A 24,119-nucleotide genomic window follows, 5' to 3' on the forward strand; every position below is an offset into this window, starting at 1 on the left:
ATTAACATTTCTAAATATAATTCTTAGTTCCACCCCTAGATCTTCTCCTCCACTTCCCCCAGTCCTCCTAGCTCTGAAAACAGTACCACCACCAACCTAGTCGGTCAGATACATGCCACCTAAAGTTATTCTTGACTCCTCTCTCTTCTTCACCTCCCATGATCAACCCCCCTTCATTTTCTGTTCTAAATCCAAAGCGTTCTCCAATTCATCCCCTCTTCTTCATCTCCACTGCCACCACCATCCATCATCATCTCTGTCCTGGGCCACAGCTTCCAAACTGATCTGCCTAGTTTTGTTCTCACCGGTCCTTTCAGTGATACCTAGGGGAGGGCCCTCTGTTCCCTTTCTGTAATGTAGCATCAAGTGTTGGGCCATGTTATCTCTACACCAGGAAACTCCTTCTGTACAGGGAAACCTGGGAGCTGCTCACCATGGATACAACCAAGGCAGGGATCACGCAGTAGAAAGTTATTAAACTATCCACTCCCTGAATGATTTTCCTATAAACTCAATGTCAGGCAACATGACTAACCCTTTTCACCTCTGGAAAACTGGAAACATAGATTGAAATGCATGTAGACATATACCCCATGATAAGTGATATAATCTTTTTTGGGGATTGTACCAAATTTGGGGTAAACCATATCATTTCTAAATACCCTGGAGTGCTGGATAGTTATATGAAATTATATGATTTTCTTTCTGTAATGCAAAGAAAATCAATAATGAATTCCTAGTTTATTTATTTTATAAATATGGATTCTTAAAATACGATTTTTTATGATAGGCCATGTCCTAAGTACTTCTCCATTTCATTTCTTTGCTAATTCATTCTCTATTAGACTTCCAAATGCTGGTGTTCCTTAGGGCTTAATGCTATATCTTCTTTCCTCTCTGTATTTTCTCCCTAGATGCAAATGAATCCCAAGTTTACAACCCTGATTCTTGTCTCCAGATTCACAGAATGGAATACCTACTTGTCATCTCTGCTTGGGTATCCACAGTTAACTCGAACTTAACATTTTAAAAATCATAGTGTGTCTCTACACCTTCATTCCCTTCAGTCTTTCCCACCTCTGTAAGTAGCACCACATCCTCTCAGTCACAGAATGCTTTATATCTGGTTGACAAGATTATTGTACACAGGAGGGCACCTTTGAACAGCACATGGCCCCATTAACATCTTCTATTACCATCAGCCTTGGACATCTATCTCAGAGATAGGATTATCAGGTACAAGATGATGGGGTGGAGAGTGGGGAGTATAGGATTAGCTCAGTGCCATCTGCCAACACTAGTGGAACTGATAATTCAAAGTAAAGGTCAGTAGGATCCGGTTTTATATTATATATAAATATATATATACAACAACAATGTTGTTGTTCACTTATTATCAACAGGTAAGTGCAGCTCAACCCTGATTCAAATGCAGCTCTCACAAGCAATGGTCATTCAAAATCAGCAAAAAAAAAAAAAAAAATAGATTCATTTTGGAAGATAGTGGAGAGCAATACACAGGAAGTAAGATGATGTGAGACATCTCCCATCCTGTGTCAGCTTTTAATAAGTTTCATTACCTTATTTTTTAAGATCTAAAAGTGCACCCTCTCCCATTAATGCAGCTGCAATGTTTGCTTCTGCTTCTGGAACTGAAAATCAGCTCTATTCCAAGTATGGAAGCAGTGGGCAGATAAAGAAGGGCAGAGATGGGGATGGGGGAAAAGTACTGTGCGTGACTAAGTTTTTAAACTGAATTGAGAGAAATCCTAGGACTTGACCTATTTTATTTGAATATAAGTAGATTAAGCTTCTATAACAGACAGAAAGGGAGAATCAGAATAGCAGTAGAGATTAAGCTGTATTACATTAAACTAAAGTTACATATTTGTACATTCAGAATTAGGGTTTATGAAATTTATACCCACTTGGCATATACACAAATTTATGGGATTCTTTCAACATTCAGGCTTTCTGATCTTGAATTAGGGAGATTGGGAAGTTTCTTTTACTATGGATAGGATCAACTTTATCCTATTTTTCTGAAGCCAGATTATAGAACCTAGCAGTCTTGAAAGACCATTTTGTTTACAGAGTAATAACGTACATAGAAGTGACACCATCAACACCTCACTCCATAATTAACTAATTGTACAACTTCAGGCATTCTTCTATTATTTCCTGGAATAAATGTTTACCAGTATTAATTTCTCATGCACAGGCTTTGTCCTCGTATACATTAAGGACAAATTTCATTATTTCCCCTGTCTTTCAACCATGGGAAACAGTGAATATAGAAAAGGGACATATCTTCTAGAATGATTCTGCTAACCCTCCAAAAAGAGATGCATTGGAAAAATATGAGCAATTTTTTTTTTTAATGAGAAAAATGCTTTCTCCTTACCTTCACACCAAGGATTGAAGAGAATATAGGTGTCCGTTTCTGGGTTTCGGCTGGTACGAAGTATGCCATAGGGGGTCCAGACAGCAATATACATGCGGAACTTCCCCACAATACACTCTGGAGAAGACTGGATGGACAGCCGGACAGACCTGTCCTCTCTCATGACAACTTTGGCTCCCCACTTGCCTCTCTGCAGCTCTGGGACGATAGGAACTGGAATGTAGGTTCCCTTGTTCTCCTGAGGGTAGCGACCTTTGAGAAGAAAGAAGAAGTGTTGAGTCTATTTCTCAAACCATTTTTGTTCTCACTCTGTCATCTTATAGCTGAAGATTAAAATAATTAATTGGACTTGGGATCATAAGACTTGGGTTTGAATTTCATTTCTGCTACCGTGTTGCTACACGACATTAGTTGATTTTCTTCTTTGAAGCTCAGATTTGTCATGTCTAGATTAAAAAAAAATATAACAATACTTACAGGAATAGTCATTCGTTACTTAGTGAATTCAAATAAGATGTAGAAAACATAATCTGGGATACAAAACAAAATGGAGCTTCTAGGGTACTGTGAAGTTATCATTCCCTGAAATTCTGCTTTCTAAAAGTTAAAATTGTTCTTTTAGTGGGATAGGCAAATGTATTTTTGCTTATTCTGAATACGATTTGTTATATTACCTACAATAGGATTATATTTATAGGTTGTATATTTGACCATCTTCATATTCAACGGAAACATGTGTTTATTGGCAGTCTTATGAGGGATTTAGCCTTATGTCCTGGGCAAGAATTCAGGTTCCAGAGGCAAATTCTCTAGATTTGAATCTTGAGCTCTGCTCCTCCCCTATGCTGGCAACTTCTGGCAAATCACTTGACCTCTACAAATCCCTATTACCTTCTCTTTTTCTTCATCAGTAAATGATGATAATAACATTACCTGAGGAGGAAGTAAAATAACCCATGTAAGATGCTTTGCCTATAATTTTTATTTATTTATTTTTTTATTTGTTTATTTACAGCATAACAGTGTTCATTGTTTTGGCATCACACCCAGTGCTCCATGCAGTACCTGCCCTCCCTATTACCCACCACCTGGTTCCCCAACCGCCCACTGCATAACAAATTTTAGCTGTTATTTCAATTAAAAATTAAGTAATAGGGAATTTTACCATATTTCCAGGCTTAGCACACTTTATGTATACGTTTTCTCAGGATACATTTTATTTGTCTTTATTGCAGTCATTTTAGACCAAATTCTTAATTCATAGTATTAACCTCAAAACTAAATTTTACCAATGATTTCCTGAAAAATAATCTTCACAGTATCTCTCTCTCTCCATATATATATATGGAGATATCTGTCTGTCTATCTATCTATCATCTATCAGGTCAACTTCACAGCTCTCTTTTTTTTTAAGATTTGTTTATTTATCAGAGGGAGAGCATGAGAGCAGGAGGTGGGGAGGGGTGGAGGGAGAGGGAAACAGAAAATCCCAGGCACACTTCCTGCTAAGCAGGGAGCAAGACCTGGGGCTTAATCCCAGGACCCTGAGATCACGATCTGAGCTAAAATGAAGATTTGGACTCAACCAACTAAGCCACACAGGTGCCCCTCAACTTCACAGCATTCTTTAACTTTTCAGCTTACAGTTTAATTTATAGTTTAGCATACAGGATAATCAAATGTATAGATATTTTAAAATGGAGCAGCACTTTCATTTATAAAGTTTTCCAAAATGTGTTACATATTTAATTCTAATTGACTGGGAGAAAAATACAAATCAGACTAATAAGTCTCCAAATTATTTTGACTACAGGCAGACAAAACTTTAAAAGGAAAACTTGTTTACTTTAATTGTTTTATAGAAAACATATAGAGGATTCTGCATTAAAACTAACAAAAACAATGCTTCATTTGGGGCTCCAATTACATAGTATGTGTTATGAGATCTTTTAAGATTTTATTTATTTATTTATTTGAGAGTGAGAAAGAGCAAGCAAGCACTAGCAGCAGATAGAGGGAAAGGGAGAAGCAGGCTCCCCGTTGATCAGAAAGCTCGATGTGGGGCTCGATCCCAGGACCCTGAGATCATGACCTGAGCCGAAGGCAGACCCTTAACGACTGAGTCATGGAGGTGCCCTATGCTATGAGGTCTTAAAGGATTCTTTGGTAGGCATAATTTCAAAGAAGAGCATTCTAAGGAGGTGGTTGCATAAGTTAACTGTTGTGTAATTTTGTGAGATGCTTAATCTTAATGAAAATAATAACTTACACAGTGTAAGTCAGGGAGAAAGAGTAGAACCCCAGTGCTTTGTTATGTGTTAGGGGTATCACTTAATCACCACTCAGGATGAATATTATAAATCCAATAAAGCCTTAAAAATGGTTTGCTGTCAAGGTGCAACATTGTCTAGGTGGTGATTTTGGAAATACCTGGAGCTTAGCTTCTGTGAATGCTGCCCATAAATCCTGCAAGAGCTGTTTGTTCAAAGGCGCCTCCATTTTCCTGTGCATGTTCCTCTTTCTGCTTGTTCAAACTAGGAGATAAGGCTGCCCTTTTCTCTGGAGGCACTGTTGCTCTCTGGAGCCCCCATCAGTACTGTAGTGTACACATCAAACGCAATCTCACTAGCTAAATGGGACCATAATTCATTCATTACAGGGGCTCCTGACAGCTGTTGCCACTAAATACTGGCTTGGATTTAGAAGACACAGTATTAAATATAATAAAGCTTAGTAAAAACAAATTTTCAGAGATAAAATCTATGCCATAAGGACGGATTCAATTTTTTTTTTTTTTAAAAAGGATAAAAGGAATTTTAAAATGCGTTACATAATACTGCTCCTTCAGGAGCAGCAATGAAGGTGGAGGGTATCTCTGAAGTTATGTGTGAGCTATGAGCCTCAGCTTCTACTTTGCACTAACATCCCCTTTTGTTAGGAACACTGAAATAATGAAGACAATCACTAGTTTCTATTATTACACTTGAAATTATTTCAAAGACTCACATTAAATTTTGCCTATTATATTCATGGTATACCATAGAAAGTAAAGAAAAAGGAGAGCCACGTTTACTTCTTCTGGCTTTGAGCACAGTCACAACTTAATCTAAAGACTAGTTTGAACATCTTTCATTCATGCAACAATATTCTCTACTATGTGCTAGACATTATTCTAAGTGCTAGGAATACAACAGTGAACAAAACAGACTCCTGTGCTCATAGAGCTTGTAGTCTGTGGGAAAAGCCAATGCTCGTTCTGTGCATTATGTGCCCGTCACTGCTTTATTCCTTATATTAAACTGTGAGATGAAATTATTATCATCACTCTAAATTTGACAAATCAAGAAACTAACAACATGTGGCCATTAAGCTATTTGTCCAAGGTGATACAACTAGTTAAGCAGCAGGGTTGAGATCCAAATGCAATCAGTCTAGCTGGAAAGCACAGTTTAACCACTACGCTCTATGGTAGTTGTATGTGTGGAAAAGGCTTTGGAGTTGGTGAGAACTATGTCCAAATTCTGACTCCACAATTCATTATAGGTGTAACTTTGCACAAATTGCTTAATTGATCGAGCTTTCATTTCCTTGTCTCTGCAGTTCCAGAAATGGAAGGAAAACAGATTTTTTAACATACTAAAAGCTTTACACTTGGTCCATGGTAGGGGGTAACTCAGGAAACATTTATTGTTTGTGTTTAAATATAACAGCTACTGGCAAGTAAAGCCAGAAGGAAGAAGAGGTGATTCCCCACCTGCTTCTGCCCTGCAAGGTCTGGTTCTAAATCAGAAGAAATGTGAGTGTCCCAGTGAAAGCTGGTTACTTCTGTGGAGGGACGTGTGGCTATGGGGAGAGTAATTCAGCTGGCTCAGACCCTGACTCTGTGATCATGGTACTTGTCCTCTCCCACTTTTTCTGTGAAGTGGGATACTAGGGATCATAGTTGGTGATGGGGAGGGTGGGTCAATAAATGGCAGTTATTGTTACAGTATTTCCTGCACTGTCTCAAGTTTTCTGATTTCTCTAAGTGATCCTTTTTTTGCACCAAGGGTAGGAAGCCCAGATGGGTTCATTGACATTCAACTTACAGACTCCAAATCTACTTCAAGGGCCAGTTCATTCCTGAGTCAAATATGCTGAACTAAGAGAATGCATACCCAGTAAAAAGCATGACATCATTCATTATTAACCAAAAAGCCTTAATAATTCCAGAATCTCCATATAAGAATCACCTGAAACCTGTCCCTCACTCATAACTTGGGATTTTCTGAATCAGTTATGGTGAATGTCATTTTCATTCATTCATGCCTTAATCAGAAGTCAGCAAGTGATGATATACAGGCCAAAGGTAGCTTACTGCCTGTTTGTGTAAATAAAGTTTGACTGGCACACACTCATGCATTCAAGTATGATTGTGCTACAACAGCAGGGTAGAGTAGCTGTGACAGGGACCATATGGTCTGCAATGCCTAAAATATTTGCTATCTGGCCCTTACAGTAAATGGTTGCCAACCTGTGCCTTAGAGAATTTTACATTTTATTTATTTAAGGGGTGATTTATTATGGAGACTCAGCATCTAAGACTGGGACCTAAGAAAAAAATATTATCACCTAGTTTTCTCTTCTAATGAGAAATATGTCACTAAACTAATAACAAGCATCTGAACTACTATTAGGTCAGCATTTGGTTTCCTTAACACCTCCTAGTTAAATTCCTCACAGTATTAGATGGTGTTGAAGACATAGGAAGCTGGTTGTAATTTTTTTTATGAATTTCACTAGACATAGCTAAAATGTTCAATTTTATTACTGTACAAGGTGTTTAGAGTTGCCAAGGCAGCTCCTATAGCTAGAGATGAAAATAAAGTGACAAGAATAAGGGTTTATTTCTGGGGTCTTTTCCTGCAAAGGAATTTTTGCAGATGGGAAATTGAGGCCACTTGAAGTTGTCACATGAAGGGCATTAAAAATAATATACAAAATAATAATAATGATAATGTATCAGTGTTGTTAATTAATTATGACAAATATATCCTATTAGTGTATAATGTTAATACTGGGCCAAGCTAGATGCAGGGTTTATTGATTTATTTTTTAAAATTTATTTATTTATTTTAGAGAAAGTGTGTGCACACATAAGTGGGGGGAGGGGCAGAGGAAGAGAAAGAGAGAACCCTCAAGGAGACACCCTGCTGAGTATAGAGCCAAAAGCCGGGCTCAGTCCCAGAACACAGAGATCATGACATGAGCAGAAACCAAGAGTCCAATGCTTAGCCAACTGTGCCACCCAAGCACCCTTAGATGCAGGGTTGATAAGAACTCTCTGTACTATCCTTATAATTTTTCTTTAAACCAAACAGCATTCTTTCTTTTTTTTTAGAGAAGGAGAATATGAGCAGGGTGAGGGACAAAGAGAGAGAGAGAGAATCTCAAGCAGACTCCTGCTGAGCACAGAGCCCAACATGGGGCTCCATCTCATGACCCTGTGGTCAACGACGTGAGCCAAAGAGTTGGATGCTCCACGGACGGAGCCACCCAGGTGCCCCTAAACTGAAAGTACTCTTAAGTAAACTGTTTATCTAAAAATAAAGATGAAGAAAAGAGAAAAATAAGGCTGGAACATCTGAAGGGTTAGGAGTCCAAAGAATAGTGAGGGGATATGCCTTGGTGGATAGGAGGGGCAAGAGACAGAAGCATGGATGCAAGGGCGTAATAACCAGTAGTGAAAGAAGACCTGCAGGGGGAGGTTGCAAAGAGGAGTTGGGGCTATGGTGGGTTTGAGGTGGGAAGGGTTCTAAAGCCCTGTCAGTGACTGAAGGGAGAAGGGAAGAAGGGGAAGCAGGACAGCTGATATGCACAGGACACACAGCAGGAGACCAGCATATGGAAACAAATCAGGAACAGGTAGTCAGTACATTCATTCCAAAGGCAGGAGCAAGAACCCAAATTCACAGATGTTTTCATATTCACTGTATGGAAAAGCTGATTATTAATGGGAGACCCGACATGTCAATAGTACCTCAGGGTCTTGTCGGCTGCTCTATACACCATGTTTAATTCTGAATGTAATGATTTCAGTGATAGCTCTGGGGAAGAATTTTCTATGATTGAGTTGTGATTGAGGAAGTTATGACAGAGTAGTATTTCATTTAGTTAAATAGCCCTTCTCACCCCCAGGAGGTAGCATGTATAAGAGACCACGAGCAGGCTGCACTCTGGAACACCCATCCATCAACATCCATGACTGCCCATCAACTATCCTTGGCTAAATCTGGATGTGAACCTCAGCCTTACACAGGTGGTGATCACCATACACATATTTGCTGTAAGTGTGGAATGCTCTGATAATTGTCCCCCCCCAAATTGTGTGACTTTTATGTTAAAAAATCTGAGCAAGAAAAATAGAAGTAGAAAATATAATATCTCAGAAAAGATTCTTACTTTGTTTTTAATAATGTAGTCTTTGAAATTGGACTGCCAACCCTGAAAAAATATAATTACTGATTGCATTCTTTCACACTTATCTAAAATTGGTGCCATCTTCCCACCTGATCTAGAAATTAACACATGCTTGTTTTCACTTGTAAATTAGTTTCAAGGCCACCGAAAAACTGTTTGTAAGGTAAAATTCACTTGGACCCTATGCCTACATTCGAACAACCTTGTGTCTTCTTTAACCTCATTCTCTCCTTACACATAGATGGGTAAATACAGAGATCTGCACCTACCTTAACACCCCCATCCCGAGAGGAAGTGGGTGAACATATTTAGTTCCTTAAGATTTTATTTTTTACTAATATTGGCTTGTTGAGGCTGAGCTTTTCACATGGCTTAACATATTTGTCTCATTCACATGAGAGACAAGAGAAATCCACCTCCAGGTCGTATTCTCCCTCTGTGTCCCTGGGGAAAATTAGCTCTCAATGATTCGTTGCACAGACCAGAGAACCCTCTTCATGCAAAGTGCTGCCTAGGCAAAACTCTACAGAGGAACATGCTGCATTTTAAAAATTCATTCTTAGTGAGTTGATTGCCTGGAATATTTTTTTATTGAAAACACAATGTCCAATAAAAGGAAAAAGTAAACATAATGTCCTTGTGCTAATTAGGTTCCCAGATAGTCCAAAAAGAACACCAACCAGCATACAGTATGGTCAGTATGGTTGAATATTGTTGCTAAATAGAATTTTTCTGACTTGACTTTGCTCATATCTAAAACCCAGATCATACTCAGCAAGGAGGAAGATTAGGTACCCGTAACTGAAGAAGACATGCCTGCCAGTCAGTTTGCCTTGGTGCTCTGAAATGAAGAAGTTTATACCTCAGAACACCTCTACTTCTCTCATTTCTCGGCAACATCACCTACAAGTGAAGTGACCAAAGTTGTGCTCCATCTATGCTAGACTTAGTAACAATCACCTGAAAAACCCAAACAAAATTGTTCTTTCTTATTAACTTACACATCTATTTTTCTTATTAAACGAAACAAAGATATTATCTTACGTGTCTTTATAGTCCCATAGGATGCTGTCAAAATGCCATGTACCAAACAGGTGCACAATAAATGCCAAGGGGACTGATAGTGCTTTTTTGCAGATGTCAAGTCCAATTAAGAGTATCACAGAGACTTTAGAAGATCTGGAATGAGATGCCTGAGCAAGCAAGTTGTCAATTCCAAGCATCTCTCACAAGAAATGAAAATTTCTAGTCTGAAACCTTTTCCTTCAAAGGGGTGTTTTCCATTCACATATAAATATGTTTTAAGCTGAGCTCTGACTCCACCTAATTGCAGACTTTCTTTAACAGTGAATTTTTAGAAGAGGATCATCTCTAGGGAACTCATGAATATATCATGTCTCCAGCTGGGAAGGGAAATTTCATGATGTTAATTCATTTTTCCATTTGATTCATTTGTTTTTCCCAAGACGCACCTTTCACGCTCAAAACAATCAATCAATTTCCAAATGGGCCCTGAAAGTGTTGTTGTGGCAACGTGGTGCCTGTGGCAGAGCCAGAAGGAGTACGTAGCCTCGGATAAGGAAGGAAACCTGGTTTTAACAGCCTTGAGATCCAACAGCAGTGCACAGCGACCAGGATGTGATAAGTCCCCGCGTTACCTTCAGAAACACCAGGTTACCAACAACAAAAACGAAATACCACCGTCAAAAAAGAAACAATTAAATGAAAGGCGCAGGAATCTTGGGTGGTAACAACTAAGAGGAGAGAAACGCAAATGGTCAAAAGCAAATCATTTCATCGAGGACCTCAGGAATTTGCCCTGTTTCGTATTTTGCCGGTGGGAGAGTTTATACATATATTTTCAGATGTTTCCTAAGGGAAGAAAGCTTCCTGTCAATGTTTCTTCTGTGGCTCCAGCAAACTGAGGAAGGAAAGGGAAGCTTGTTGAGGACGGAGACTGACTTTTAACATTGCATACCCAGTGGCATGCAAGATGGTTGGAACACAGTAGGAGCTCAAAAATATTTGGTAAATTGAAGATAGACTTTCTTTAAGTGTCTTTTCTATCTCAACTTTATTTCACTTTTCTTTCAATCTTTCCTACGTCTTTTTTTTTAATATTTTATTTATTTATTTGACAGAGAGAGATCACAAGTAAGCAGAGAGGCAGGCAGAGAGAGAAGGGGAAGCAGGCTCCCTGCTGAGCAGAGAGCCCAATGGGGGGCTCCATCCCCAGGGCCCTGAGACCATGACCTAAGCCAAAGGCAGAGGCTTAACCCTTTGGGCCACCCGGTGCCCCATCCTATGTCTTTTAAAATCTTTTTCAGAGTAAGATGAAGTTTTGTGAAATAACCAGCACTGTGCTAGGCTCTTTGAGTGACTAAATAATAATAATAATAATAATAATAATAATAATAATAATAAAGCCTACCTCTTGATGCACCATCTACATTAAGAAGTACACACCTTCCATGGCCAAGCAAGGTAATAATCTCTACATGAGGAGACCAGAGCCTGGCGTAGTGTGCTGCCAACAATATAGAGAGGAAGAAAAGGACTTGAGGAAAAAAATCAGAGATAACCTCAATGGCATTGAGATATAAGAATTTCTTCATCTATGAAATAAGACTGTAGAGCTCCTGCAACAATTAGATACTCATCGTAAATGTGCCTACAGTACACCAGGCTGTAGCTGGGGTTATTAGCCATGAGGAACAGGGCATGGCAGAGAGGATTCCTCAGAGAAGGTAGCTTTGGGATATAATTTTAAAGATAGACAAGGTGGGGAGAAGCCTTTCCAGCAGAGGGAATAAGGAAAGTGTGGGGCATATGGGAACGATGAAACCCCTGTGGTAGTAGAAGCAGGTGGCTTGGGCAGGGTAAGAGCCAAAGGGACATTTGATGCTGTTCAAAGGTATTAGACTATGTCTCAGGATGGGCTGGAGATGGGGCAGAAGCCATTGAGAAGCTTTTAGTGGCCTCATGAGATTTGGACTTTGGAAAGACGACTTTGATGGTGGGATTGGAGAATGGCTTGGAAGGGACAACCATGGAGGAAAACCAGGTAGAGGGCTACTAAGTACTCAGATGAGACATGACAGTGTCCTCAGAGTGAAAATGACTGGCTCCAGATAATGACCTAAGAGGGAGGATAAGTGGACAGTTAGGGGAGAAGCAATAGAGGGTTGGTTAGGTAGGAGATGCTGGTTCTGAGCAACAGGGGTAGAACCAAGCTAACCCTAGGTTGTGTTCATTCTTCACCCATGAGCTTTTGAGTGCCTACAAGATTCCAGGAGCCATTTTAGTTGTTAGGTATATAGCCACAAGTAAAACATCACCCTCTTGAGTCCCAAGAATCATGATTAAGTTGCAAGCTTTGTTGAGCATACTGCTTTCTAAGGGGTCTGCTCCAGAAATCGGGTCTGATGTGGTTAACTGCTATGGAGCTGTACTCAATGAAGCTAGTTTTCTGGAAATCCCCTTAACCACAGGAATGTGTTGCCTCATTTGAGAGAAGACAGAATATTTTTAGTTTTTAAGAAAAAAATCATGAACATCAAATCTCTATGATTTAGATAAAGTTGGTTATAGAACATAACACTACACTGTAGATTTGTTCATATTGCTGATCCAATTCCTAAGGAACAGGAGGAATAGAAGTCAGAGAATCTGTATTTGAGTTCCAGGTTGTCTATTTGGGAAAACCAACTACTGTTTGTGCTTAGTGTGCTTGTTGGCCTCCTGGTTGTTTGTTCTCAGACCCAAAGCCTATACCCCGTAGAACCCTCATCCTGGTTCTACAGAAAGTCTTATTCCACACTCCTTTGTTCTCTGGCTTCTAGGTAGGTTTGACCCATGAGAGCCTTTAGAGGCAGATGGGGTACATGCCAGGGCCTGTCTTCCCTTCTCTCTCTGCTTCTGGAGACGCTGAAATTCCTTCAAGGCTCTCAATTCCCACTGGGAATTGGATAGTCCCTGCCATAGCTCCAGCCCTTGGGGATTACTTCTGGGTTCCGGTAAGCCCTCCTCCTCCACAACGTGACTTCAGCTCCTGGTGTGGTAGCAATTTTCTGCTGTTACTAATTCTTGAGCTGCCTCACTCTGGCTTCTTGGTTGTTCTCTCAGCAGTGTAACCAATTCCTTCGACTACACTTCCATTGCTTATACAACCTAGAGAAGTTTCTGTTGTACCCTCTGAACCCTGACCATGTAGTGTGTCAAATAGTACTAATACTCTGTATCAGCTCTAACAGTTATGTCCACGTAATATCTGGGAAAACTGGGACTCAGAGAACTTTTGTAATTGGCTATCAATTGCAGAACAACGATTTGAACCCAGGTCTGTTTGGTCCAGCTCTTATAACTGGGAAAGCTAATCAGCTTCCCGGCCCGTTTTCCATCTGTAAACTGGCCTTATAAAGGATGAGGTTTAAATAATAATATGTGTGAAGGGCATGGCATGAGCTGAACATATTATAATTCTCATTATTATATGGTGTCTGATTGTCACAACAGAAAATAAAACTCATTAATCCTATTTTATTTTTATTTCTGAGCATGACCATGTGGGGAGTGAAGAAGGTGGCTCCTAATGTGGTATGGTTCAAAGATTTATTCAACAGACATTTACCAAGCACCATTTAAATGCCAGGCACTGCGAGTACCTGGGTGGCTCTGTCGGTAAAGCATCTGCCTTCGGCTCAGGTCATGATATCGGAGTCCTGGGATAGAGTCCTGCATCTGGCTCCAGGGAGTTAGCTTCTCCCTTTCCCTCTGCCCCTCTGCCTGCCTGTGTTCTCTCTTTCTCTCAAATAAATAAATAAACTACTTTAAAAAACATAAAAAAATGCCAGGCCATGCTCTAGGTACTGAGAATATAGTGACATCAACACAGATAGGATCATGGAGCATATAGTTTAGTGGGGAGAATCAGACAATAGAAAAATAAATATATACATATCAATGGAAGTAAATGTCATGAAAAAGTTAATAAAGCAGCTTAAGGGAACAGAAAATAATGGGGTTAGGGTGCCGATTTGGAGAGAGAGACTAAGTAGGGCTCTCTGGTAAGGTGACATTTGAGCAGAGATGTAAAAGAAGAGAAGAAATAAGCCATGCAAACATCTGGAGAAGAGTATTGCAGTAAGTGCAAAGGTCCTGAGGAAGGTGATACTTAGTATGCTTGAGGAGACTGTTGTGCCTTAGAGCAGAAGGAGTATTGGAAAGAGCAGTAGGAGATGAGTTAAGGGACAGTCAGGACATCAAGTAAGGTTTCGTAGGTTATTGTCAGGACTCTGGAATTTATTCTGAAGGAGAAAAGAAATCACTAGAAAAGACACATTGTCTGCCTTACGTTATTCCTAAAAATTACGTTGGCTGCTGTGTGAAGACTATAGGAGAACAATCTAGATGACTAGGAAGACCTCTTGGCATCCTAAAATACTCCCACTTTGCCTTTTGATAATAAAAATCCTTCCAGTGGAGAACAAATTAGAGATAGTGCTAAAGTGTTTATATCTCTGGGAAGTTTGCTTAAATTCATTACTTTGTGATATGAAACTTGATTACCATAACTTTCCTTAAAGCTAGTTTCACAGCTGGAAGATAAGTGGACATTAAACATGGGGAAACTTGCTCATGGAAGATGACACAAAAATGTGGCCATTTGGAGTACAAAGTTTGTCTACATCATAATTGTTTCTGGAGCAAGTTTTAGTCCTTCCCTAGCTTGAATTTAAAGGATGGTCTATTGTTTTGCCAATTCATTGAAGTTTAAATCCTCCAGATTTCAACAATGTCAAGGAGAGAGCTAAAATGTTGATGTCACAATGACTAGTTTATTGTACCTTTGATGTATTTCATGATTATAAACCAAAATGCATGTCAGGGTTTTTTTTCCCCCTTTTCACTCCAACTGTTAGCAACACTTTCAAGGGAGGGCTAAAGGATGATTCCACATTTTCCTGGGGTTCTGCCGCCCTCAAAGTGGGCTCTGGAAACCCAAGTCAGGTTTGAAGAGGGCAGGAAAACACACTTGGATTAAAAGTGGGGATCACTGACTGGAGGTATGACACGTTGGTGCCTACCTCCTTTATCTTCTCAATCAGCCTCAGGGAGCATGCCGTAAAAATTCCCTCCTTTAAGAACCGAATTTCCCCAGCAAATGGTAATTGTATGGAGCCAAAGCTCCATTTGTTTGAGCTGTAACCATCATGTAAGCAGACTGAGGCTTGTGGGTCTTATGAGAAAGACTCATTTAGCTAAAATAACAGAAACTGGCTTCAAAAACAGTGTCATTAGCCAACAAGGATAGGATCAAAAGTTTAGCTGAATATCTTCCAAGCAAAGCCGTCCTCTGATGAAATTGTCACTAAAACATTCAATTCTTGTTAATAATTTAATGCCACTGCGGATGGGAATAAGGACAAATCATTGCTAATCTGACAAAAATATTTGTCTGTCTTTGGAATGCAAATTTGTGAATGCAATTCATGAAAGCAAGTGTTAAATGAGTTTGCATTGCCAGAAATCAAACCAACTGCTGACAGAGCAAAAATCAGCATAGAAATATTCTAGGCAATGAGATGCAGTCCATTTGGTTTTAGTCTGCAGGAGGATACCAACAATACATACTCAATAAACATTTATGTAAACAGATATTTATAAATCGCTGACTATAAGCAAAGTCATATCACTTTACCTGGAATTGACAAAGGTAGTATATGATAGGTAGATGATATATTTCTTGTACTCAGTGAGTTTATACTCAAACATCAAGTTTAGATTGTAATTCCAGTCGGAAGTCTAATGCCACATGAGGCTAACAGATCTAGAGCGGTGAATCAACGGTGGAGGCAGGAACAACTTCATTAAAGACAGAACAACAAAAAGTAGAACTTGAGGGATGGGCACAAAGAATGACATGCATTGCTTTTTATTACATCCTATGTACCTTTAAGTGTAGGTGTTCATTTGCTTATGATAGACGTTCATAGTTGCATCATGAGTTAATCACTGCTTACATTTAGAGGCATCATAAAAAGAACTGTACTCTAGCCTGATTTTCATGACAATGACCTAATCAACTACATAAGTGACCATGAAGAAGACCTTGTTTAAACACAAGGATGTAAAGGAACCATATCCTAGGTTGGACCAGTGAAGCCCTGCTTAGAGATGCCTGTGGAAGAAGGCTATTGTTCTTCTTCACATCTCTCCAAGGCCCAAGATATTCCAGTCTTCTCTCATTTTCTCTGGCAACCTGTTGCCCACTGATTTGCCTAAAATTTTTAAAATAAAGGTAACTTTCAAGTTTCTCTTTATTTGTGGACTAAAGGTATACAGGTTGGCCCTCCTTGAGTGACACCCAAGTCCTGTCCTTTGAAAATTGGCACAATGAGGGAATTTTGTCAAAAACATCTGTCACTACTCTTGAACTCCAAAGTTCAACCCCAAACTCAGGGCATGTGCTCTGAAGTTTCATACTGCTGAGGGGCCAAAGAATCCTCACTTTGGGACTTCCTCTGTGCCTGTCTCCCTGCTCCTGAAGACCAAACAACTCCACACTATACCTAATAAAAACAGCCATTTGTCTACTCATTCTAAGGGAGCTGGTCTCAGCTAATAGTAAACACCAAGAGTCTAATAAATCCACTTTTGATAAAATTTTAATATCTGATAAGACTAGTTACTCTTTCTGTCATCTCCAAATTCATTCTTTATGGAAATAGTTCCCTAACATTTTAAATGAATAAATTGTCATAGTCGAATTCCATTCATGGCACACAACTTGGAGAGAGGGATGGGTTCCTGTTCTCACTTCCCATTCAGTGGACACTGTATCCTTTCCAAGACCTTTCCAGACCCCAGGACACTGTATCCTTCCAAGACCTTTCCAGACCCCTAAGATTATAATCACTTGTTACAGCAGTCGTAGAAAGCTAACACAAACACAAAGCACACAGTTGTCATGTTATGAAGTTTCAGGAAGTATGAGTTTATGAGTGATATTATTATCTGTCCTATATACCATACGCATTCAAGTCTCTTTGGGTATAAATTAGAAGAAACCTCAAGGATGAGAAATGTTATGAAGGTCATGGGTCATGGGTCAGGATCATCATAGATATATCATAGAAGAAAAACAGTGAGCGAGATAAACCTACATTCAATTGGGAAATATTGACAGGCGGGAAAATAGTAGTGAGCCCACATAGGATTCAGATCATGACTTCTAAATATTACTTTTTTATTAAAAGGAAGCAGGACTCCTCAGAGAAATGGTTGATTTTAGGACTGGGGCAGGGAAAATACAAGAATAAGCCTGAAACATCCTGTTGTGCCAGAAAATAAGGAAGGAAGGATATTGAAGCTAGTTGGGGGATCTTCCAACTGGCAAAATCTAGGATAATTTGAACATCAAATTAATTAATTATAGTAACAGATTTAAGTAATCTGTTTAATTAAAAGAGGAAATCATGAATTCATACAGGCATCAATCAATCATTATATCAGTAAAAGTTTTGATGATGAATGAAATAAATTCATAGTCTCAAGGTACTTTTTAATAAAATACTTATTAACTACAAAGGAGGGAAAAAAAAGAACTTTGCAATAGGGACCCCTGACAGACATCACTGTGTTGGATTCTGAAATGTACTGCCTGGAGTTGCTGGGAGTGATGCCAGAAAATGGTTCTTGGCAGGTCAGTTCTCTTTGGGAATTGCCTAAGCTGAAGAAAACTGCCTCTGAAGACCTGTTCTAGCTCCAAAACTCTCCATGAGATCAGGTATGGCCTTTGTTAGGACTGCTCATGGCTCGTCCTCTCCCTCTGCCCAAGTATTCCCAAGAGCACTCTGTATTCAACTTCTTTCCTACTAATTTCAAAGTTTACTTCCAGTGGAACCCAACTGTTATACGCTGAATGCTGATATCCCCATCCCCCAAACTCTATGTTGAAATCTAACCCTCAATAAGATGGTATGTGGAGGGGGGCCTTGGGAAGACAACCAGTATACAAGGATGGAGTCCTCATGAATGGAAATAGTGCCCCTATAAGAGATATCCTGGAGAGCTCCCTTAGCCTTTCCACCATGTCAGGACACAGTGAGAAGACATCTGTCTATGAACCAGGAAGTGGGGTCTCATCAAATACTAAATCTATTGGCACCTTGCTTTTTGGACTTTTCAGCCCTCCAGCACTGCGAGAAGTAAATGTCTATTGTTTATAAGCCACCCTGTCTACGGCATTCTGTAGGGCAGCCTGTAACACTGCTTTCCTTAAGCGATCATAGTCAACATCATCAGTAATGGGTTCTGTAAAAAATCATGTGCAACCAGATAGGATTCTCTGAAAAGAAAGCCAACCACTTTTGTGTATTACTGCCAGAGATACATAACCAGATTGCAATCACGAGCAAACATTAGAGAAACCCAAACTGAGAAGCATTCTACAAAATTGACTGCTTTTGTGTGCTTCATAGGTGTCAAGTAATGAAAGTCAAGACAAGTAAGTAATGACACTCAAATGGAGTCTGAAGATTAGATGATCGTAACTTCACAATGTTAATTTCCTGATTTTGAGGGTTATATAGGAGAATGTCTTTGCTCATGGGACAACAGATTGACAACTCTCTAACGGTTCTTGAAAAAAAAAAGTGTTTTGTACTATTCTTTTTTTAAAGATATTTATTTATTTATTTATTTATTTATTTATTTGACAGAGAGAGAGAAAGACACAGTGAGAGAGGGAACACAAGCAGGGGGAGTGGGAGAGGGAGAAGCAGGCTTCCTGCTGAGCAGGGAGCCCAATGTGGGGCTTGATCCCAGGACTGAGCCAAAGGCAGAGGCTTGAGGACTGAGCCACCCAGGCACCCCATTTTGTACTATTCTTGTTAATTTGTTTGTACACTTATTAGTGTAGTTTGTTCCAAAATTTAAAAAAGAAAAAAAACTTTTGTGGGGGGCCTGGATGGCTCATTTGGTTAAGCGTCTGATTTCTTTATCTCTTGGTTGTGGAATTAAACCCCAGGCTCAGTGCAAAGTCTGCTTCTCCCTCTCCCTCTACCCCTTCCCCTGCTGGTACACTGCTCTCTCTCTCTCTCTCTCTCTCAAATAAATAAAGTCTTAATTTTTTTTTTTGCAACAGAACAACACATATACCTGCTGTTTGTACAATTATCCATGTTCGTCTTCTTCTTATTATTTTTTTAATATCATCAATGATGTAGGTCTTCCAGTTTCCTAAGGAGAGCAATACTCATGGATTTTTCTCTCTCTGGAACTCCAATATCAATTCTTCAAAAGTATGTGCCAAAGGGATACCCTCTTGATTGCCCTGCACTGGGCAATAGCCTATTTTTAACAACAGGCAAAATACAGCCTTTCCCCTCAAGAAGCATCAGCTCTAGGAGAATACAAAACTGGGTGATGAGGAGCAAACTGTCAATGAAGGGCTCAGCCTGTTGCATAAAAATGCAAACAGAGTCCAAGTCTGAAGAATCAATACGGGGTGGTTACTTAGTAAATCAACAAAATAGGGATGATGGAGCACCCAGAAGGCCAGGTTTACGGTGTCATATAAATCTAGGGGAAATGAAGCAGAGAGCAAAAAGAGATTTCTTCCTAACTTCTGAAGATGATTACCTTATAGTTGTGCCCTAAATAATCAGGACTGTGATTTTTTTTCTTGAAATTTTATCTCAGTGGTTATAAACGCAAATGCTGTCTTTATGAATCATCTTTATTTTTAAAATTTGGCTAACACTCCACTCAAGTGTCTTTGACATGTTTAAAGCAATTTGTTTCACAAATATGAAAGTTAGAAAAAAATGAAATGACGGAAATGAAGTGTAATGGAGACAGTGTGCCACTTTCTATCACTTATGTTGCACAAATAAAAAAGTTGTTTGATGGAAAATGCCAAACTAGCTGTCTCCACCACTTCATGTCCATCATTTTCGTCATAGAAACTTTGTTTTTGTCTCTTTCTGTGGAATTAATTGCTTCAAGTATTAAGGGCTCTTGTCTACCTTGTGCACTAATTTTCCAGTGAACAAACCCAACTTTGAGATGCTGGACATCAAACACGGCTTCTCTTTTTGGGAGTCAGTTAGGGGATGGAAAGGGAAAGACATATTGCCTTTGTGTTTTCTCAGTCAAGGAAACAGGACTTGAACAAGCATTCATTCTTATAAGTCCAAATGGAAAGCATAACAACTTTAATGGAAGAGTTGATAGCATCATGCTGACAAGGTGCTTTCCCCCAAAATTTCCTGCATGTGTATTTCTCTCTGGGCCAATACCACAGCACACAGGGTTGCACACACTCCATTAGCCGCTGGATGGCAAGAAGGATCAGTCCCCAAGGATTCTCATTCTATGGTGTCTATCTCAGCCTGCTGGGACTGCTGTACCAAAATACCATAGACTTGCTGGCTTAAACAACAGACATTCATTTCTCACTGTTCTGGGAGGCTGGAAAGTCCAAGATCAAGACACAGGCAGATTTGGTTCCTGGGGAGAACTCACCTCTTACCTTGCAGATGGCAGCTGTGTCTTCACATGGTGTGGGGAGACATGGCTCTGATCTGTCTTCTTCTTCTTAAAAGGATATAAATCCCATCATCGGGGCCCAACTTCATGATCTCATCTAATCCTAATTATCTCCCAAAGGCTCCAGCAACAAAGACCATCCCACTGGGGTTTAGGGCTTCAATATAGGAGTTTGGTGGATGGACAAGGAAAAAAAAAATTCAGCCAATAGTAATGTCTCATCTCTCTTCTCTATCCCTTCTCCCTCACTAAGGGCCTACCTTAGGGTTGTCCTGCCAGGACTACACCTTAACCAAGTTTCTCATACTTAGTCTCTTCCCTCAAAGAGGAATCAGTAGAACTCAGATTCTGAATATTGGCTGGTCCAAGCATTTCTGACCTGATGCTGAAGTTGGGATCTGGAAAGATCTTGGAGGGAAACAGCGTTCGCTGAATGGGAAGCAAAGATAGGATCCCATCCCCATCTCCAAATTGCACATGGAACCTTCTCCAGAATAGATCACATCCTGGGTCACAAATCAGGTCTCAACCGGTATCAAAAGATTAGGATTATTCCCTGCATATTTTCAGACCACAATGCTCTGATGCTAGAACTCAATCACAAGACGAAAGCTGGAAAGAACCCAAATACATGGAGACTAAACAGCATCCTTCTAAAGAATGAATGGGCTAACCAGGAAATTAAAGAAGAATTGAAAAAATTCATGGAAACAAATGATAATGAAAACACAACAGTTCAAAATCTGTGGGACACAGCAAAGGCAGTCCTGAGAGGAAAATATATAGCGGTACAAGCCTTTCTCAAGAAACAAGAAAGGTCCCAAGTACACAACCTAACCCTACACGTAAAGGAGCTGGAGAAAGAACAAGAAAGAAACCCTAAACCCAGCAGGAGAAGAGAAATCATAAAGATCAGAGCAGAAATCAATGAAATAGAAACCAAAAAAACAATAGAAAAAATCAATGAAACTAGGAGCTGGTTCTTTGAAAGAATCAATAGGATTGATAAACCCCTGGCCAGACTCATCAAAAAGAAAAGAGAAAGGACCCAAATCAATAAAATCATGAATGAAAGAGGAGAGATCACAACTAACACCAAAGAAATACAGACAATTATAAGAACATACTATGAGCAACTCTACGCCCATCTCCAAATTGTATGCAATAAATGGAACTCAACTACGGCAATGTATTCATTTAAAATGTTAGGGAACTATTTCCATGAAAAATAACTATGGAGGTGATAGTTGAATGTTTGAATTTTAACAAGAATGGTTTATAGAAGCTTGCCATTAGCTGTTATCTGGGACCAGTCCCTTTAGAATGTTGCCAAAGGCTAATTTCATGGGGTACAGTGTCGAGATGTTTGGTGACCAGGTGCTGCCAGGGAAGGCAGGTGAAAAGGTAGTGCCTGCATAAGGATTTCTGAGCTTCCCAATACATTTGTAAGACCACTGCCTCTGTTTCCTCACATACAAAAGGTATATTATAACTGTAACTTCCTCCTATAGCTAGGCCACACACAGAGAGAATGATGGCAGGCCTAACCTGGGGTTCCATACTTGTTGAACCACACTCACGAATTTTGGCCTGTTTATTCCCCTATTTGTTCCAAGTCTCGGTTACTCTCCCTGTCCAGTCCTACTACTCTCCCAGGTGACCTGATTAAACATCCAGAGAACTCAAGGCAGCTAAGGCCTCCCCGAAACCAGAGGGGTTATATCTTGCGCAGCTCCAAAAGAGATCTAGAGAGAGGTTTAGCTCTCATCTGCTGGGGGGCAAAAGTGGCTGCCTTCTGCCTCAGCCCCATCGGTAGCTCAGGTCTCTTTGCTCCTGCAGTGAGGAAGTGCAAAGGAGCCCACACTATGTCTCAGATAGCTCGCAGGGGCCTCCTTCCAGCTCTGTGCCTATATGTTAATTTTCTATTTCTCGGTCTCCTTTCCTTTGCTCTGCCTCATCTTGAATGGATGTCCCTGCTTGACCTCACCTATGCTAGAGGAACTCACCATCCCAAGCCTGCATTTCCAAAGCCATGTTAACATGGCACCACATTCCCCTTTTACACTGTTGGTGGGAATGCAAGTTAGTGCAGCCACTTTGGAGAACAGTGTGGAGATTCCTCAAGAAATTAAGAATAGAGCTTCCCTATGACCCTGCAATTGCACTGCTGTGTATTTACCCCAAAGATACAGATGTAGTGAAAAGAAGAGCCATCTGTACCACAATGTTTATTGCAGCAATGGCCACGGTCGCCAAACCGTGGAAAGAACCAAGATGCCCTTCAACGGATGAATGGATAAGGAAGATGTGGTCCATATACACAATGGAGTATTATGCCTCCATCAGAAAGGATGAATACCCAACTTTTGTAGCAACATGGACGGGACTGGAAGAGATTATGCTGAGCGAAATAAGTCAAGCAGAGAAAGTCAAGTATCATATGGTCTCACTTATTTGTGGAGCATAACAAATAATGTGGAGGACATGGGGAGATGGAGAGGAGAGGGAGTTGAGGGAAACTGGAAGGGGAGATGAACCATGAGAGACTATGGACTCTGAAAAACGACCAGAGGGTTTTGAAGGGGTGGGGTGGGGGGGGGTGGGAGGTTGAGGAACCAGGTGGTGGGTAATAGGGAGGGCACGCATTGCATGGAGCACTGGGTGTGGTGCAAAAACAATGAACACTGTTACGCTGAAAATACACAAATAAAAAACAAAACAACAACAACAACAACAAAAAAAAAAAAACAAAAAACATGGCACCACATTCAATCAAATGCTCTTGTCTTCCCCATCTGAAATGGTTTTTCTGTGCCCTGTTTGGACACTTTTTCCAATTTTTTAACATTATGTGACTGTTCTCTTTTCCTCTCTATATATCTCTGATTTTCTAGTAGTTTCTTCTTGCCTCAGCTCTGATTTAGCAATCATATATCCAAGGTTTGCCAAGGACAGCCCCAGATTATGCCTATTTTCTTAGCCTCTCATCTATTTAGTCACTCATCCCCTCTCCAATATGTCTTGGCTTGGAGGATACTTTATAGGAGCACTCTAGCTGTGATCCACTTTGCTCTACCAGGCCTTGAGTTGAACTCATGCAAGAATGCATTTGAAGACTTCATTGGTCATGGGTAGTTTCCAGACCTGTAAAACAGTCAGTTGGGCAAAGTGATGGCTATGTTACTTTCCAGTGCCCAAATATTTATGATTCTGTGATTCTATGAAAAGCACCAAGCTTTGAAATGCTTCACATTTAACCATGAGCAAGTACACAGAGTAAAACATTTAGAGAGGCATGATTTTCAGAGCAGCCAATCCTAACTGCTTGGTGAGCAGTACTCCTGGGCTCTCCTCTTCCCCCTTCAGCTCCTGGTTGGTTTCTGCCTTGAATATAAGCTCAACCCTCCATCTCTTTCACTCCACACACTTTCAACTTAGGGTATCCTATTCTCCTGCATCTCTTCATACCTGACTTCCAAAGCTTTTCATCTTTTTTCTCAATATTTACTGTCAGAATATCTTGTTTCTTCAGGACATTGCTCTCTGCAGAGTGTCAGCTAGTTATTCTGCAGAGCCTATTTGTGCAAATTTGCAAGCCAGTCAGTTGGATAATATTATCGATCCTTACAGAACATTTTCATTTTTCGAAGGGAGCTTCAGATATTATGCATTAATTTGAAGGAGTAACTACAATAGAGAAATT

At 40.0% G+C, this 24,119-nt stretch overlaps 1 protein-coding gene across 2 annotated transcripts in view; it reads right to left on the bottom strand.

The window, feature by feature from the left end:
* Window positions 1-24,119, bottom strand: part of F13A1 (coagulation factor XIII A chain) — a 167,188-nt gene that overhangs the window by 115,701 nt on the left and 27,368 nt on the right. For both annotated transcript variants that reach the window (XM_046004210.1, XM_046004209.1), the window contains exon 4: window positions 2,405-2,656. In XM_046004210.1, the coding sequence (XP_045860166.1) occupies window positions 2,405-2,656 (252 nt within the window). The remainder of the gene's footprint in view (window positions 1-2,404; window positions 2,657-24,119) is intronic.

Source organism: Meles meles, chromosome 5 (genome assembly GCF_922984935.1).
Source record: "Meles meles chromosome 5, mMelMel3.1 paternal haplotype, whole genome shotgun sequence".
In the NCBI taxonomy this organism is placed as follows: domain Eukaryota; kingdom Metazoa; phylum Chordata; class Mammalia; order Carnivora; family Mustelidae; genus Meles; species Meles meles.